The sequence below is a fragment of the Pongo abelii genome, chromosome 4 (genome assembly GCF_028885655.2).
Source record: "Pongo abelii isolate AG06213 chromosome 4, NHGRI_mPonAbe1-v2.0_pri, whole genome shotgun sequence".
NCBI classification, from domain to species: Eukaryota; Metazoa; Chordata; class Mammalia; order Primates; family Hominidae; genus Pongo; species Pongo abelii.
In genome coordinates this window covers 148,235,012-148,254,511 of record NC_071989.2, presented here as the reverse complement: position 1 = coordinate 148,254,511, position 19,500 = coordinate 148,235,012, and the positions used below count along the sequence as shown (strand labels likewise).

At 51.2% G+C, this 19,500-nt stretch overlaps 1 protein-coding gene across 3 annotated transcripts in view; it reads left to right on the top strand.

Moving 5' to 3' along the window:
* NRG2 (neuregulin 2) overlaps positions 1–19,500 on the top strand; it is a 203,125-nt gene that overhangs the window by 158,327 nt on the left and 25,298 nt on the right. For all 3 annotated transcript variants that reach the window (XM_024247543.3, XM_024247542.3, XM_054556628.2), the window contains exons 2-4: positions 3,540–3,711; positions 10,107–10,225; positions 19,141–19,261. In XM_024247543.3, the coding sequence (XP_024103311.1) occupies positions 3,540–3,711; positions 10,107–10,225; positions 19,141–19,261 (412 nt within the window). The remainder of the gene's footprint in view (positions 1–3,539; positions 3,712–10,106; positions 10,226–19,140; positions 19,262–19,500) is intronic.

Sequence of the window (19,500 nt, the reverse complement as noted above, 5' to 3'; positions counted from 1 at the left end):
CACTCCAAGTGGGGTAAGGGGAAACTTTAGCACCTGAGAAGAGCTCTCTGTGTTGTGTCCCCAGTTCATAAGAAAGGAGAAGGGACTAGTTGGAAGTCACCACTTGACCAAGAGGTTAGATCATCACCAGGTTCAACCCAAACTTAGTGCAAAGCCACCTGTGCATATGTGTTCAGTTTGTAACCAGTCATTGAGCTATACACTTATAATATGTGCACTTTCCTGAATGTATGTTACATTTCCGAAAATAAAGGAACACACCTGAAGAGCCCTTTAGAACCCACAACCCGAACCCACACTCACAGCTTCTGCTTCAGAATGCCTAGGATATGTCCCAGGTACCTGACCTGTAAAGCTTCCCATGTGATTCCGATTAGCATCCAGGGTTAAGACCTAACATAAGCAATGACTGAGGACTCCAGAGCAGATGCAGGAGGGAAGGAGGTGGGTAAGGGAAGGAAGATAAGGCAGGATTTCAGTCACGCTTAGAATAATGAAGTTCCAAAAAGTCCAACAGATTGTTAGATTGAGGCACACAGAATCTCTGGGTGCCAAAAAAAAACAAAAAAAAAAAAGAAAGAAAGAAAAGAAAAGAAAAAAAAGAAGAAGAAGAAGAACCAGCAATATAAAAAAAAGCAGGTAACTGAGGGGAAAAAAACTTTGTAGCAAAAGGTTACTAGCCTTAATATTTATAAAAAGCTCTTACAAATCACTAGGATGAGCACTCAATAGAAAAACAGACTGCGTGCATGAACAGGCAATTCAAAAAGAAGAAATACAATGGGCCAATACACTTATGAAAAATGTTCAGCCTCATCAGTAATCAAATAAATGCAAATTAAAACAACAAAGAGACGTTATCTTTTGCCTAGCTAATTGGCAAAGATTAAAGACATGATAATACCTCGTGTTGGTGAGTGTGTGGAAAAAACAGGCACTGTCATTCACTGGGGGGAGCACAAATTGGTGCAACCTTTCCAAAGGGCAATTTGGCAATATACAAAGCTGAGGAAGATTGCGTACCCTCTGACGCAGCAATTCCACTTTTAGGAAGATCGCCTTAGGAAATAATTGTGAATAATAATAATAATAGCTAACCTTTGTTAAATGCTCTCTATGTGCCAGGCTCTACATGCATTGTCTCATATAATCCTCACAGCCATCATCCCAAGAGGTAAGAGCTATTATTTATCTCCTGTATTTTACAGCTGAGGAAGTTGAGGCGCAAATGAATGAAGTTAATTCTTGGACACAAATCTAATAAGTAGCAAAGTCTGGATTGAAAGCCAGACAGCCTGAGTCTAGAGCCATCCTCCCCCATACAGCAGTATACATGGGGTGCGTGCAAAGATAAAGCTGCAAGGATGTTGTTTTGGGGTTGTTTGTAATGGGAAGGTGGAGGGGGCATGCTAAATGTTCCACACAGGAATCAGTTACATAAGTGATGATACACCCATACAGGGACATTATGCGACCATGAAAAATGATGCTGTAAGAAAAACTGAGTGTGTGAATACTCGGGGGGGGGGGCAGGATTTGTATATGCATAAAATATTTCTGAAAGGAGGTCAAAGGAACCGATAAGATTGATTATCTCCTAGAAAGACAACTGTGTGGTTGTGGCCAGAAGTTAGAGAGAGACTTGTTTTTTAAGCCATATACCCCTTTTCACTTCTTGAATTTTGAATCATGTTAATATCTGTCAAAATATATGTTTATATATATATATTCAATGGAATCATTGTTGAAATATATATATACACAAATAAATACACATATAAGTTATAGAATTTTTCCACATAACTTTCATTTCCTTGAAATGCTACCAAGAGTTCCAAGAAAAAAGGTTTCAAGGCCCTCACTTAGAGAACGATACTGAAGTTGATAGATACTTCTTTAACTATGCTTAACCCACATGCTCTCCAAACCCATTTTCCCATGGAACCCTCTTCTCAAGTAATATCTGTTTTCATCTCTCCAGATACTCCTGCTTATAGAATTCACTTTGGGAAATGCTATTATTAATATTTAACACCCAGGCAAATGGGTTACATTGTTTCATTAAACGAAAGAATACATAGAGCCTGGCACATAGAGAGAATTTAACAAAGGTTAGCTATTATTGTTATTATTATCCACAAATGGCATTGATTCCATTTTGTTTAAAAATGAGGGGAGGTATTATTTATGGGTATGGAGACAAAGGATGGTTTTGTTTTCTTCTTTTTTCACCCCTCTGTATTTTTTAATTTTCTAAAATGAACAAAATTATTTTACGAGAATCATTGCGTAAGCCTACGTCATACATTTTTAAAGGCTTCCTTTCTGTGCTTCCTCTGTGCCCTGTGCCCCTCTCATCTACTCCCTGCGTATACGCAGCAGCTCAGGGTGAAGTTCAATGAGAGGACCCCTGTTCTAGCCAGGCCCTCTTGCCTGCCTTTCTCCAGAGCCAGCTCTGGCCCATTGTCAGCGCTCTGAGCTGCTAGGGAAAGGACCAATGGCCGAGACAGGGCCAGTCAGTTCCCAGACAACTCCCTGGCTCCAACAGACCCTCCCTTCTGCTACTGAAAGGTTTTTAACCATCTCACGGAGAGAAATGAGACCACAAAATCAGACACCATCCTGCTACCAGCCTAACATGTGGCAAATCTTGATACCTGAGCTTTGGTCGCAGCTCTGTGGCTGCCTGGCTATGTGGCTTCAGGCAAGTTTCTTCACCTCTCTGAGTCTCATCTGCACCATCAGTGTCAGTATGACACTGCCTCACAAAGGTCAGGGACCAAACGAGAGCCTGCATGAAGGCTTTGTGTATCCTGTAAGGGACTATCCCACTGGAAATTGTTATACACCTCAGCACGAGCACTGGCTTAGCCTCACCTTCCTGAGAACAGAGTACTTTCTCTTTTGGGGGGGGTGTGTGTGTGTGTGTGTGTTTTGTTTTGTTTTGTATTTTGGTGGTGGGGAGAGGAGCAAGGAAGTGAAGCATGGGAGACTGGGGCATGCGGAAATAGAATGGCATTTAAGAAAAATGGGGACAGCCTCTCAGCTTGGCATTTGCAGTTTTGCATCCGTGATTGGGCCTGAGCCCACCAGTACAGCCCCATGGCTTGTTACCCATGATTTTAGATCCTGAGCACTGATGTCAAGGAGATCTGTGTTTGAATCCCAGTTCCATCATCTGCCCTTAGGGAGGTGACTTCACCATTCTGAGCCTCCGTTTCCCCATCTGTAAGTGGGTTTAACCATTGCTGTGAGCTCATGGGGTTATTGTGAAGGTTTCATAAGCTAATGTAAAGCTTCATACCATTCAAGGCATGAAGGAAACTCTCCATAAGTTATAACTACATTGATGTCATCACAGACTCACTGTAAATGCTTATTGAATTGAACTAGGAAATGACACCAGGAGGGATGGCTCTCAGGATCACTCCTCCCTTTCCCAGTTCCAGCCCAAAGACAGTGGCCCTTACTCTCCACTACTCATGCTTGGCACTGCCCCTACCACCACCGTGCTCACCTACCTGCCTTGTAACCCACAGCCACCCGGCCCAAGTTGAAGAAGATGAAGAGCCAGACGGGACAGGTGGGTGAGAAGCAATCGCTGAAGTGTGAGGCAGCAGCCGGTAATCCCCAGCCTTCCTACCGTTGGTTCAAGGATGGCAAGGAGCTCAACCGCAGCCGAGACATTCGCATCAAATATGGCAATGGCAGGTAAGCAATATCCAGCCTGTCCTCCGTCCAACCAGCTGCCCTCCCTCCTCTCGAGAAGGAGTGGCCTGAACTGGGCAGAGGCCAGGGCTGTGCCCCCAGACTCACCCATGGAACCAGTCCCAGCCCCTCTCCAAACTCCCCTTCCTTGCCACTCCCAGCCTTCTTCCTGCAGCTCGGGGACCCTCTGGTCATGGTGGCCCAGGGTCTTGCAGACCACAGACAAGAATTAAGCCTTTAACTTCTCTAGATAGTTGAAGGCAATTTGACTGTCACAGTCAGCTTGATCAGTGGAAGACCCTGCTCATCTCTAAAACTTCTTGAAAGACCTGCTGCAGCGTCTGAAAGCCCCATCATTTGGCAATCTTTGGTGAAAGACCCTTACTCCAGAATGCCTCTGGGAGGTCACACATGATGGGCTGGTTTCTCAGCTTAGCAAGCTGTCAGTTGTCACAGAGCTAGGTAAGAGAAAAGGGAGCAACACTTTGATTGGTGTTGGAGAACTCTGTTCCTCAGACGGTTTCCCCCTAAAACATGAGAATTGTCTTTAATCCTGAATCAGTGCTCCAGGGAAGTGAATCAGAGAAGTTCCCTGAGTCCCCAGGCTAATGGAAGATGGTCTGTCTTCCATCTTGGGTGGGTCACACAGGGGGCTTCTGGCACCAGAGAAGCTGGTAGTCCAAGGCAGCCCACCACCTCTCTCCTGCCTCTCAAGCAGAAGCAAGGGGGAAAACCCCTGCCTGCCAGCTAAACAGGCATTCTACATGATGTCTGCTCTGTTGGCTCCGGGGACCTAGTGGCCTTCCCTCTCTGGCTGAGGAGCTCCCAAACCTTTTCTACCCTCCCTCCCAGAGTAGCTTACAACCACTCCCTTCCTGGCTGTCATTTTCCTCCTCACCACCCCACCACACACACAAAATGCAAATTAGGATGGTTTTAGAGCACACCAGCCTGCCCACAACAAAAAGTGGTAGGAGGCCAGGGCTGGGCAGGCTGCTTGGGTTTGCCATGTGGGGCTGGATGTCCATGCCCTACCTCTGGCCCTCAGACTCTGGAATCTGTAAAAGAGGATGAAGGAGTCAGGGGACTGGGAGTTACTTCCAGTTCTCTGATTCTCCTTCCAAGAATGGGGAGCAGAAGTAGAACTGATCACTCAAGAAAATGATCCTGGCAGAAAACAGAATGTAATTAAGGAAGAGTTTGGCTTAGATCAAAGGTTTGTGGCTGAAAGAATGCCGCTTCCTAAGGAACTTGCCATGGCCAGTGGCGAGTAGGGGGTTCTATATGTCCCTTGTCTACAGCATTGGCAAGAAGCTCTGGCTGCCCACCCAGCCCACCTTCTGAGACCACCCCACCCCTTCTCACTGCCTTCCAAGGCTGGTTCCAAGCTGGAGAGAATGGGCAGGCTTCTTGGAGCTGGGGCAGTTGGGTCCCATCTCCCTCCTATCCTTTCTTTCTAGAAGATGGTTTCTCCCCTACTTCACTGCAGTGATGAAAGTCAGGAGAGCCCCCCTTTCCCTCCTCATGGCTCCCAAACATGTCTACAACCTGCCTATCATCATCCCACCCTACCTGGTGCCACACATTCATACTCACCCTCCCTCCCGCACATTCCCCCCCACTACACACACACCCACAGAGCCCTGGTACCACCAACTCACTCCTTTCTCTGGTAACTTCAGCTTTCTCTCCCTACCAACAAACCCACGCCCGTGACTTTTTTCCTCAAATGCTGTCCCTCCACACTGCTGCTCCCCTGGCCCTCCAGCGGTTGCCCCATCTCACTTCCGCCCTCCACCACCATATGAAGTCACTGAGGGAGCTAGCCTCATGCCCACTGACTGCACACTCTCATCCTCCACTCACTCTTTGACCTGCTGGAATCTGCCCTTCAATTACATCCCAACCTCTCGACGGCTGTGGTCCCGGAGAAACCCCAGTTATCTCTGGACTTCCTGGCTCAGGCCTCCAGGCCTCTAGGCCTCTCAGCAGCCTCGGCATGGGAATGCCTGCTCCCCGGGCCCTGTGGTGCTCCTCCTGATCCTGCTGTGAATCTGGACACTGTCTCTTAGTTGCCATCAATGCTGGAACTTTCCTGAGCTTTGGGCCTCACTATTTTCTTTCCTTCCTTTCCACCTGTGGGTGATTTTACCTTCTCCTGTTGCTTTAAGAATCTGAGACCCCAAGTCTCCATATCCAGACACGATGGCTTTTTTACCTGAGCTCCAGACCCATGCTGCCAGAGAGACACTAGATACCACACCTGAGATGCCTCACAGACATTTCTGATTCTGAATGCCCAATCTGGCCTCTCCCCTGCCTGTTGTAGTCCTTTCTCTCCCTCATGTGTTCCCCTCTCACCTGTGGCTCAGCCAGACTCTCTGCTGCTCAACCCCTGACCCCTTGTCGTCTGCCCAGGGGGTCGTGCCTCTTTCCCTCCTCCTGCACATTTCTTATCTGGCCTCCCTGCCTCGAGCCTTCCTCCTCTGTCCCACTCTTGGCCACTCCCCACATTTTCTGGACCACAGGCCCCTCTGAGAATTCATTTCTGAATCTAACATATCTGTATTGAGTATCAACTATGTGCCAGGCACTCTGCTAGAGGCTCAGGATATGTCAGTGAACAAAACAAAACTTACCTTCATGAGTCTCTAGTCTAGCTTCTACTATAGAATCTGGTAGACGCCTTGTCCTTTTCTTCAGGAAAAAAAAATGTGGCTTATGTACCCAGTTTGTTTGTAATTCTAGAGGTCCACAGAGTCACTGACCCCTGTGAGTGCCTGACGGGAAATGATCTTTCTAACAGGAATATCTATTCAATCATCCGTTCAAGACAGAGCTTGAGAGCCTACTGCATGCCAGGTACAGCCCTGGGGCTCTTCCGACTCCTCTTCCTGGCCTACAAGTCACTGCCATGCAGGTTCCTCACACTGCCACACTCTCGGCCGCTGGTCTTTCCTTTCGTGGCTCTGGACTTGGGCCCAGGCTGTTCCCTATGCTGGCAGCCTTCCTCCCCTCGCTTGTCCCTGGCAAGGCTCTCCAAGGCCCAGCTTAACTGTCATCTCTCTGGGACACCTTCCTAAGCCCTCTAGGCAGCTCTCATTGTCCCCTCCGATGGTGCCTTAGACATGGCTTCATTGCTTTGTGGAGGGATCTGTCTCTCCTTCCAGCATGAGAGAGCCTCAAAGCCTGGATCCCTGTACCCAGATACCCCCTTCTCCCCTATAGGACCTGACAGAGAGTGCTACACTGAGGGCTGAACTGATGAGAATCTTGCAGGACTAGCCCCCCTCTCCTGGGTGTGGAGTCCCACTGGGACTGGGCAGGAGACCTTTTGGATAGTTGTAGCCTTCTCAACCAGTTACTGCCCTGGTTAAGCCTCAGTTTCATCTGAAGAATCCAGAAACAGGGACTGGTCTTCTCCTCCTGGGTATTATGGAACCCCTAAGAATCTAAAGTGTGCCCCCTGCCCCCTACCTTTCAGGGCCCTGCCCCATTTGCTGCATCTGGAAACTTCCCTGTTCTCCCTGTTCTGCCGCTGGGCTCTCAGCAGTGAGTTGTCAGTGGTGGAGGAGTGGGCCATGATACAGAACTTCTGACTCCCTGCGACCAAGGCGCTCTCGGAGTGACTTAGAGAGAACGGCCACCTGCACACACTACCCATCGTACACTACACACCTCACCTAGTAGAGGGGCCAGGGGCAGCGGCAGAGTCTGCTTTCTGGCAAAATGTTCTCTGTCCTGTCTGCCCACACAACAGCTGGCTCCCCTACCTCCTGGCACTCTCCCTGCTCAGGCCGCACTCTGTCTGGGCATCTCTGTTGACCTGTAGAGACCCCTCCTCAGAGGGTGCTGTCTGTCTCTGTGCCCACTGCACTGAAACATCTCACCCAAGCCTGCCGGTGCCAGGAGCAAACTGCCCCCCCAAACCCTGGGCACGGGGCCTTCCCTGCAGAATCGCATGTTCCCTTGTTTATGAGGGGCAGGCTGGAACAGGCCCCTTGAGCAGGCAGGGGGCGGGGGGATAGGTGCTGAGGAAAATGTGGAGGACACAGCTGCCCAGATCCCGTCCCTGCCAGCAGAGAACCAGCTGGGGAGGTGGGGGAGGGGGGAGGGCGTGATCACCATCTCAGGGCAAGCCTGGGTCAGCATGTGATGGAACACCAGGAGCAGAGCACAGCACCCGGCCTGCCAGGGAGACAGGAGAGTCCTGGATCCTCAGGCTTCCACCTGGAGCTGGGAATGAGGAGGGAGAAGGTGGTGACTCCAGTTCCTGCAGGGGCTGAGAAACCCTCAGAGCCCTGCCCCTTAGCCGGGACCCAGAGCCCCGTGTGCATCTCTGGGGCCGGCTTCTATGAAACCATCAGACAGCTGCTAACCTAGGACATCTGCAGCAAGCCTCAGGGTCATTGTCTCTGTCCCCCGCCTCTTTCTTGTTCCTCAGAAGGAAGGGGCACTCCTAGAGCCCTGTGCCTCCCTTCTCCAGGTCTCACATGCCTGCATGTGGGGAATCCTTCCTTAACATTCTGCCACATCCTGCTACATATGATGCTGTATAAGGGAAGCGCCTCTGAATTCCAGGGGGCTGACAAGGAGAATCTGGCTCTGAGTCCCTTGTGCATCAACACCCCCACCCCCGGACCCTCAGGCGATCCCCCTTCCCTGCTAATCTGGTGTGTGCACAGGGAAGTGAGAGAAGCCATACCCTGGGGAAGCTGGAGTTTGTGGCGTCTAATTTGGCTGGAGCAGGGAAAGAGATGCTGTCTTAGTCAGAGGGGCCTCCCGGGCTCTCTTTAATGAAGGGAACAAACTATAATTGACAGAAGAGGGTTGTGGGCCGGCACCAGGCCAAGGAGACAGAGACCAGCTTGAGCCAGGAAGAATATGGTATAGTTAAGCAGCTCTCAACACAGCATCAGCAAGGACATCACCACAGCAATTGGGTCTATAGACAAGACCACCTTGTAGCACCCTTGTTTGGAGGACCTTGGGGTAAGGATGCCTGGGAAGAGGCTCCCCATCAGAGGTGGAGACAGCCCAGGTAGGGATTGTGGGCCAGTTTGCATCTCCTTGACCCTGGCCCAGCCTATCTGCTTGCCTCTTCTCAGCCTCCTTACCCCATCAGCTCCATAGCTCAGTTTTACATCCCCTAGGCTCAGGGCAATGATAGCTCTACTGCCCTCCCTCGTGTTCTCCCACCTCTCCAGCCCACTACACGTAGGCTGGAAATCTGGCTTTTTAATTCAGCACTAAAAAGAGGAGGCGATCATACCATGTACAGAAATTACCATGTTACTTCTTGCTTCCTCCTGGGGGCCAGACTGGGGTCCCAGGCTTTATCCAGAGCTCATGCTGGCCCTTGGAGGCAGAGGAAGGGGTGAGGGATGTGAACAGGCCCTTGCAGAGCCTAAGCACCCTGGGGTAGGTGCAGGGAAACTCTGAGAAGGAAGGAGAGGTTTGGCTGGGGCTTCAGAAAGAAGAGGGGGACCAAGGCCAGGTGCCCTGGAGTCACAGTACTGGGGGGATCCACCCACTCCTGGCCACACAGTTCTCAGCATGCAGGGACTAGGTGCAAAGCTTCAGGGCTAGCCCCAGCTTTTCTCAGAGATAGCCCATGTCCTCATGAACTGCAGCTCCTGGCATACCTCTGCCTTTGCCTTGCCGAGTGCCCTTGGGCAAGTCAGGAAGTCCCTGTAGGACTCAGTTTTCCCTTCTGTAAGAAGAGAACACCCAGGTTGGCCCTGAGGATCAACTTCAGGATCTTTTTGTTCCCCAAGGTGTACAAGCTCCTGGCACACAGGAAGTGCCCAGTAAACATTTGTTGAATGAATGAATGAAACAAAAACCCCTTGGAGAAGCCACAGAGTGCCCCTTAGTGGCAGCGCTGATTTTGAGAACAAGGGAGAGCCCCAGGTTTGGACTAGGAGTCTGGGCACCATCACCATGGGAATCCGTCAGGACAGCTGCCCTCCCGGGTATCTGGGAACAGGTCTTGCATACCCAGAATGACAGGTTGCCACTTCCCAGGAGAGGCAGAGGCAGCTGGGAATGAGGGAGGTGGCCACGTGACTTCCTACAGGGCCTGGCTTTACTCCCCCAGAAGAATGTTGCGATGGTCCAGCCCTAGAAGAGCGGATGTGAGAGATCATAGATTTAGGACATGTGAGCAGCCACTAGTCCTGCCCTGTGTTGTCCTAAGGGCCCAAGGCTCCCTGCAGCTGCAGGGACTCCGTGCCCCACCTGGACTCCAGAAATTTCTGGGCGGAGGGAATCTCCTTCCCATCTAAGCTGCAGGGCCACTGTGGCTCTGTGGAGAGAGGCAACTGCTGGGTGACTGCTGGGGAGCCGCAGCCGGCCCTGGCTCACGCCTCTCCCCCTTTTATCCCCTCCCTAACCAGAAAGAACTCACGACTACAGTTCAACAAGGTGAAGGTGGAGGACGCTGGGGAGTATGTCTGCGAGGCCGAGAACATCCTGGGGAAGGACACCGTCCGGGGCCGGCTTTACGTCAACAGCGGTAGGTGGGCCCGGACAGAGGGAAGGGTCCTAGAGGGGTTTGGCAGGGCGGGCCAGTGGCCCCCCAGCCCTTGGAGCCTGCATGTGATCCATCTCGCACTCAACTCCCCTCCCTCCTGCTGCTGCCATATCAAGCCCTAGATCTCAGCCGATTCAGAGAAATGCAGTCGAAGCATAAATGTTTAGCTTTGTTATCTGGGCCTGGAAGAGCCGCCAGCTCTCATTTTAAATACCCTGAAAACGAAATATTTTGAAATCAAGAGGTGGGGGTGGGGGAAGGATGTTTTTAGAAGGCAATTATAGGAGGCTGGGCTGCCAGGAGTGGGGCTGCAGGGAGAGGCAGGCCTGGGCCATGTGCGAGCTGACTGCCTATTGCCTGTTGCTTTGCTGGGCACCTGAGCGCAGGCAGCCATCTCCACTGGGCCATGGGTGGGCAGCTTGGATGCCTGGGGCCCCTGATGGCAGCCTCTGTTCAGGGAGGGCAAACTCCTCCCAGACAGGCCATCCTCACTCCTTGAAGTCTTGCAAGGTCAGGACCTCACGGCACCTCTTACCTTCTCGTCTCTACAGTGGCAGACCCAGCCTCAGGGTAGAGGCTGCCTTCCTGCTGCACTGCCCTCTCAGGCCCTGGTTCTTTCCCTTGACTGGGAGATTGCCTCTCCGCCAAAACTGCCTGTCCTCAGGCAGTGCCCTCTCCACTCTAGCTTGAGTACCTTAAATCCCACAGATCACTCTCCTCCCCACAACACATACAGACTGAGTGTGCCATGTGGCTACCTGTTTATTGGGGTTCACTTCCAGTCCTGCTCATCACAGAATATAATCCTGTATCTGTCATTACCTGCCTCTATTTCCACCAGACAGCCTCCCAATATGCCCTAAACCTAACATCGTCTAAAAGACGACTTGGAACACTCTCTGCCCTATGACCCTCAGACAAAAACCTAGTTCAGACCCTGTCTCCCTGTCCTGGTGAGGGACACCCCATCCTCCCAGCCCCTTGTGCTCCTTTGTCTCCCTTGCCACTGTGTCTAATAAGTCTGAGTCTCCATGTCCCTGCCAGTCTTCTTTCTGGATCTTTCTCACACCTGCCTCTTCTGCTCTAACTATACCTCAAGGGTAACCCTGGCTTGGGTTTCATCCCTAGTCACCTGAACCAGAGCAGCGGCCTCCTAAGATGCTTTTATCCAGTCATGTTCCCCACCCCATAGAACTACAGAACAGGGACTTTGTTCTCAACACCCTGGCCTAAGTGATCTTTCCAACCTAACTTCCGTCAGTCCCCTGTCCATTCCATTCTTACTCTTGCTCCTGTGCCATCCTGACTCGTAGGATGGGTCAAGACAGTTTCTCTCACTATGTGTTGGCCTCATTCTTTCCTACTGTAAAATGGGCCTCTCCCATGTTTGGGGAGTAGGGTGGAAAGAGGAGGCCATGGCTTCATCTCTTCCTTCTTGACCATCCCAACCCACTGCAGCGTCTCTCCCAGCTATAGGGCTCCACTCCTGGGCCACTCCTTGGCCAACCATGCTCTGATGGCATCTCTTGAATTCTAGCCTTTGATTAGCCTTCAACTCTCATGCTATTGCTGAACTTTCTCTGTGGGCGTGGCCACCCCAGTGAATCTGTGAGCCTCAGGAGAGGGGAGAACAGGGAGGATGGTTTCTCCTGGAAGTTACAATCATAGCCAGTATTTATTGAGCCAAGCTCCACATTATCCCGTGAACCCATACTCAAAGCCAGGATATATTTTATAAATAATAAGAAGCTCAGAGAGATTAAATATTTCACCTGAAGTCAAACACCTAGTTAATGATAGAGCTGTACGATGTAAAAGTAGTTGGCAAACACTTAGTCTCTGAGCTCTGTGGGGCTATGTCTAGTCTGTCTACCACCCTAGCCTCAGGGTCTAGCACAGCACCTGGCTCACAGTGGGTGCCTGGTAAATATTATATAAGAGAAATTATAACCTGCTCCAAGGTCTTTACTGCCAGCAGGGAGGGTGTCTGAGCTCCTACTTCTCTCATCTTATCCCAAGTTTGGGAAAGTGGGATGTGTCTGGGGTCTAACACCTGCAACCTCTGCTATAGTGGTCAGACATTCTCAGATCCACTTTGGATTTGGGGCCTTCCTATTTTATTAGTCAAGACTTTCTTGACTAGAATTAATTTAAACCTATCTTAAGGGATTTATTTATTGGCTTATAAAACTGGTAAGTTCAGAGGTGGAACTGGCCCCAGGCATGACAGAATCTAAGAACTCAGAGGAAGGGTCCAAGAACTCATAGGATGGCTCAAGACAGTTTCTCTCACTATGTGTTGACCTCATTCTTTCCTACTGTAAAATGGGCCTCTCTCATGTTTGGGGAGTGGGGTGGGAAGAGGAGGCCATGGTCTCAGACAGCTCCAGATCTACCCCATCCCAGCCCACCACCCGGAGAAAAGGGTGTCCATAAGTACAGTCACAAGGATGGATTCTGATTGACCCTGCCAGGTCATGTGGCCCACTTGACCAGTCACTGTGCTTGGAAGGTGGGGCCATCTTTGCCTGGCCTGTCTGTGTGTGCACAGGGGCTACTGAGAGGCAGAGCACTGTGAGTGATGGCCTGGTCAGAACTCCATGGAAAAGCACTTCCCTGGAGGGATGCTGTTAGCAGAGAAAGCGGGAGTGGCTGCTGTGCAGAAAACTGAAGGAGTGCCCTCTCTCTTGCACAGGGCTTGGGGCTTGTGGCCAGAGGTGGTGAGACCCCTCAGATAAGCTGCAGTCCCCTCCCACACATGGACTCCTCTCAGCTCTCAGCAGGCCATGCTCTGATCAGTTTAGGAACCAGACAATGGCACCTTTGGGCGGGGCACTGAGGGCATATCTGGAATCCCAGCTTCCTGCAGCCTTCTTGCCTTTTGACCCTCCAGGGCAGCGGCAGGGTGGAGCAGGGGAAAGAGTTTGGAGATTTGGTCTCGTCCAAGCTCTATGTCATGCAACCCTGAGTAAGTCACTTCACCCCACCAGTCTTCGGTTTTCCCGTTGTGGGGCTGAACTAGATGATCTTTAAGCCCCCTTCCCTCTAAAATTCGGGGATTCTGAGTTTGATGCTGAAGCTGACATCCTGTGCACCTAACCAGTACACACACACACAAACACATACCACACCACTTCTGCTGCCATGTGCAGTCCATGGCAGGCAAGAGCCTACCCTTGAACAGGGGAACAGGGCCACTGCTGGGGACCAGGAGGCCCCTGCTGGGGATGTTTTCCCAGGCAGAGATGCCCAGGCTCCTTGTTTATCCACGGAACCCATGAGACCTGCAGCAACCACACCCTGTGGTCTGCCCCCTCTGACTCATCCCAAGGTGGGTTGGTTTGGCCCGCCCAGGCCGAAGGGAAACCAGGGCTACAGGGATAGGGCAGCTAGAAGAGGGTACAGGGAGGCCATCGGGGAGCAGCAGGCTGCTCGGGGGGCATCACTTTGGCTCTTGAGTGGCTACTGCTCTGTTCAGGTGGAGCCCAGGGCTCCTTCCACAAATTAGAGTAGGCTTTCCTTGTAGTCAGAGCTCTGCCAGCTCACAAGAGGCTCCTGCCTTCCTGAACTGGCGGGCAGGAGGAGTCGGCAGGAAGTTTGCGGTGCTAACACAATAGCTTGGTCCAACCCACTTCTGAGTTAGAGAAACAGATGTCTCATCCCAGGTGAAAGGAAGCTTGGGAATGTCCTGAGGTGGCTGTACCAGCCCCTGATGTCAGGCTTTGCCCCAGAGGACAGGCAGGTTTGACCTGGGGTGTCATAGGACCATGGAAGCCCTGGAGAGGCCTCTGGGCCAGTCTCTTACCTGGAGTCTCGCAAAAGCTGGCTGTTTAAAAACACACACACACGCAGGTGCACATTCATGTCAGTCACGCATTCAGAAGCGCTTATTCAACAAGATCTTGCTCTGAGCTCTGGGGAGTCACAGTCTTGGCCCCCAAGAAAGTCCCTCAAATGGCAGGAAACTAAAACCCGAACTCTAAAAGGTCTGCCTTTTCTAACAAACGAGAGGAAGTTAGGCAATTTATCAAAGGGAAAGGGGCCTCGATGGATAAAGGGGCACTCGACCTGAGTCTTGAAGGACAAGCAGAAGTTTTCTCCATGAGCAAAGGTGAAAAGCAGCTGCATTTGCAGGCAGCCGGGGATGCATCTCCACAGCAGCAGCTCCCACCCTGCCACTGTCACTCTTCAGGGTCCCTGATAAACTCACACCAAGACACTAACGGTTCATCAAAACTTCGTGGGCTTACCCCTCCTGGGCCCTTTTTTAAATTAATTTTTTGAGATATAATTTATATACCATAAAATTCACCCTTTTAAAGTATACAATTCGTGGTTTTTAGTATATTCGCAAAGTTATATAACCATCACCACTAATTTCAGGACATTTTGTCACCCCAAAAAGAAACCCCATGCCCTTTAGCAGCCACTCCCATTTCTCCCTCTCTCCAGCCCTGGCAACCACTAATTCTGGACATTTCATATAAATAGAATCATACAATATGTGGCCTTTTGTGACTGTCTTCTTCTACTTAACATAATGTTTTCAAGGTTCATCCATGTTGTAGCATGGATCAGTACTCCATTCCTTTTTATGGCTAAATACTATTTCGCTGTATAGACATACTTTTATTTATCCACTCATAAGTTTGGATTCTTGGGTCATTTGGATTGTTTCCACATTTTGGCTGTTATTAATAATGCTGCTGTGGACATCTGGGCACAAGTTTTTGTGTGAGCATAGGTTTTCAATCTCTTGGGGATACACCTAGGAGTGGAATTTCTGGAGCACATGATGACCATATTTAATTTTTAAAGGAACTCCCAGACTGCTTTCCAAAGCAGCTATGCTATTTTACATTCCCACCAGCAATGCATACGGGTTCCAATTTCTCCATATCCTCACCACCACGCTATTATCCTTCTTTTCGATTCTGGCCATCCTAGTGAAAGTGGTATCTCAGAGTGTGTGCGTGTGTGTATGTTTTATAGAGATGGGGTCTTGCTACATTGCCCAGGCTGGTCTTGAACTCCTGGTCTCAAGTGATCTTCCTGCCTTGGTCTCCCAAAAGTGCTAGGATTACAGGGGTGAGCCAGCCATGGGCTTGGCCTCATTGTGGCTTTGATTTTCATTCCCCTAATGACCTTTTTGGAATGTTTGCATTGAAAGGAGACAGTCCTTTAATCTACCAAAAAGATATCATTATCAGCCAACAATACCAGACTAGTCCCTGGGCACTTTTTTTCCCCCAAAGAATAAGATATTTATTTTCTCATTCATTCATTCAGTAAATATTTGTTAAGCACCTGTTGTGTGCCAGGCACCATGCTGGACATTGGGGTTCAGGGTAAACATGTCAGACACAGCTCGTGCCCTAACGGAGCTTACATTCTAGTGAAGGAACTAAGCATTAAACAGCAAACAGTTGGCTGGGCGCGGTGGCACAAGCCTGTAATCCCAGCATTTTGTGAGGCTGAGGCAGGCAGATCATGAGGTCAGGAGATCGAGACCATCCTGGCCAACATGGTGAAACCCTATCTCTACTAAAAAATACAAAAATTAGCTGGGCATGGTGGCGCATGCCTGTAATCCCAGCTACTTGGGAGGCTGAGGCAGGAGAATTGCTTGAACCCGGGAGGCAGAGGTTGCAGTGAGCTGAGATCTTACCATTGCACTCCAGCCTGGGTGACAGAGCAAGACTCTGTCTTGGGAAAAAAAGAAAGCAAACAGTTGCACACCTAGTCGTGTAATTATGTTAAAATAACTATAAGTAGAAGTATATGAAGCTAAGAGAGGGAATAAGGGAGGGGCCTGACCAGCTTAAGAAGTCAGGTGAGGCCTCCCTGAGACACTTGTTGTATTTTGAACATCCTGGGCAGGAGACTACTTGGCTTATTAAAGGAGCAGAGCTATGACCAGCGTAGTCTGAAATATACTGAAGGAGAAAGATGGGAGATGAAGTGGGAGAGGTGGTGAAGCCCAGATAAGACCTGGGAAGAAGTTGGGGGCTTTATTCTGAGTGCAAATGGAAGCCACTGGAGAGCTTTGATAATAGAAAAGATTGATACAATTTACATATTTTAAAGACCACTGTGGCTGCTGCAAAGTAAAGGAGATGAAGAGTGAAGGCAGAGTGAAGGCAGAAAGACCAGAGAGGAAGCTATTGTGGTCATCGAAGAAAGAGACAACGGTGGCCTGGACTAGGGGAGGAGGTAGCAAGACATGGATGGAGTCTCTTGAGGAAGTGGAAATGGCAACCCTTGCTGATAGATGGCTATAGGGGAATAAAGGAGGATGAAATCAGAGATGCCCTCTAGCTCTTTGGTTTGGCCATTTGGTCACGGAGATAGGAAAGACTGGGGAAGAAGGCGGGCAGGGCAGATGGTGCAGAGCCCAGTTTTGGACTCGTTGAGTTTGGGGTGCTGTGAGCCATCCTCGTGGAGGTGTAAAGGAAGAGTCCATGTCACCTTCACTTCTCCAAACACAGGCAACCATAGTGAGAGATATGGATACGCTGACAGGGGTGTATAGACACGTTGCCTCAGGAGCCCACGCGTGCTAGAACAGTGTAACTGCACCACAGCGTGAGCGCAGCTCTTCCATGTGGAAATCTCCCTGGAGTGTGGCTTTGCCACTGGCAGAGTTGGGCTGCAGTATCTTGGGAAGGCCCTGCCATTATAGAGGAGTGGCCTTTCTGAGGTGGAAACACCCGTGGTCACTCTTTCCCCACACCCTGTGTGACTGGCTCCCCAAATGTCTTCCCTTTTTACCTTCCCAGGGCCCCAGCCTCGTCCCCATGACAACATGATGCTGGCAGCCCAGGCTCAATGCATTGGGCTGGGGAGGCCCCATCTTTCCTTAGGAGTTGTCCTTGGCCTCCCAAGGCCTCGATGAGCACAGACATATATGTGTGAGAATCCCAAGTGTGCAACTGTGGCCCCGGCCAACCCAGCATCCTCCCTGCTGTCCACTGCTCACTCGACTGGGGTGAAACAATGGGCACAGCAATGGGCAGTCTGTGCCACCCGCAACTGCAGAGGGCACCAGGCTGGGCCTGGCAGATCCAGGCTGAGATTGCTCTGGCTTAGCCAAGACCCACAGGAGGGCCCAGGCCTGCAGTCCTCACTGCGCTTGCATTCGTCTGCTTTTGTCAAGCCTGGGTGCTGATGGGGGGGATGTACAGCCAGGGACTAGGAGCCCTGAGGCTCTGTTGCAACACACACTGCACTCTGGCCAGACACTTCGCTGCCTTCTCTCTCTCCACTCTCCTGTGCGATGTAAATGAAGGGCAGGACAACCTCGAGGGTTCTCCCAGCAAGGGGATTTTACAACTGGCAGGCATGGTACCTCAGCTGCTTCCCTTCTCTGTCCCTTTCTTAGTTCCCTGGGTCTCACTGACCCAGAAGTGGGGCAAAGATCAGCAGGAGGTCTCCAGTTCCAGCCAGCACGTGGGTTCCAGCTGGGTCTGGGGTTGAGCCGAGGAGGGAGACCTCAGCAGGGGTGGGGCTCCGGGATGCCAGCTCAGCAGCAGGCATGATGTGGAGGGGACGGTGAAGCCGGCCCTGCCCGCTGGATTTTATCAGCGTGCTCCTCAGACATATACAGAAGCAGAGCTGTGTATACACTCCTGGCCCCCCGCGCTCCATCCGTCTCCCCACATGTCTAAACACTGAGGGTGCCGAGTGCCTGCCCTCCTCCTACTCCTCTCACTTCCACCCCTATTACTGAGGGGAGTGGAGAGACCCAGTACCCCTGAGGAGACAGGGCCAGCTGGGGTAGCTTGGGCCACCTCATTCAGGAGGCCACTGCTGGGCTGGGTGGGAACGAGAGGCCCTGGGAGCTGAGGGGAGCAGGACCTGCTTCTGGCTGTCCAGTCTGGATTGGATGGGGCATTATCTAAAACTGATGTTTGGGGTGAGAATGTTCACTTGAAGCCAGCTTTCTGGATGCCATTCCCTGATGAGGAGCAGAGCTCCAGTGATGTTCATTTCTCAAATGAATCCAGTCAATCGGACGTGCAGTCCGTGCTAGCAGCCTTAAGGCCCAGCCTTGCTCTCCCCCAGTTTCGCATCCCAGCTGCCCCCTTCCCTTTCCCTGGCCCTGTCTCCTCCCCAACAACTTGAAACCCATGATTTATGGCTGGGGCTGTCCAAGACCTGGAGGCTCCCTCTAGGGGCAACAGCTGATAAGGTCAGGGAGGAGGGGGCTCTCTGGGGTGGGGAGATATGGAGAAGACCCCAGATGCTTATGGAGATGGGGCATAGTAGCCTTTGAAGCATTCCTGGAGCTAGCCCAGCCCTTGGAGAATGGGGAAGAGAGTAGAAGCTAGGGTTCCTCCTACCCCCAACATCTCTCCAGATCTTAGAAAATGACCGTGTCCTAAAGGTGCCATCCCCTGAAGGCCCAGCTCCCTTCCAGCCACTCCCTGGTCCACCATGAGAGCCCAAGCCATGCAGGCAGGTGTAGGTGTCTCTTTCCTGCACCGCCTCCTGTGTTTGTTCCCCACATGAGACATCAGCATCTCAACCACCTGCAGGGGAGCCCCTGGAAAGCCAGCCAGGCAGGGAAGGGGAGAGGTGGGCCCTTATTCAGCAGAGGAAGCAGTTCCTGCTCTCTTCTCACCCTGCTCCCCCCACAAAAGAATGAAAATCTTCCTGGCCTTTGGAAGTTTGCCTAGAGCTTGGGTGCAAGGTTGCACTGGGTAAATGGGCAGAGCTCATGGTGGCCTCTCCTTTGCCTTATTGGTGACTAGAAGGGACCACCAGACCTCCCCTCCCCAGTCATTCCTGCAGCCTCTGGTCATCTTCCAGTTTTGAGATGGGGCATGAAGGAGATGATTCCTGGGGCCTAGGGATAGTCTCAGTGGGTCACTGGCACATGTCTCTCATACCCTCAGTGAGCACCACCCTGTCATCCTGGTCGGGGCATGCCCGGAAGTGCAACGAGACAGCCAAGTCCTATTGTGTCAATGGAGGCGTCTGCTACTACATCGAGGGCATCAATCAGCTCTCCTGCAAGTAAGTGACCAGTAGGGGTGGGCATGGGGGCAACAACAGGGTAGGAGATGCTGGGTCAGAAGTGGAGGGCTCTAGGAAAAGAGGGTTCCAAGCCACTGACAAGAGGTCCCCAAGGGGTGTAGACAGGAAGCTTTGCCCTACTTCCTAGCCCTTCCCTGGAATATAAGGAGATATAAGCTCTAAGGGGCACAGGGGCTTGTGTAGTCCCCATTTCCCAGGCCCCTACCCACCCCATCTCC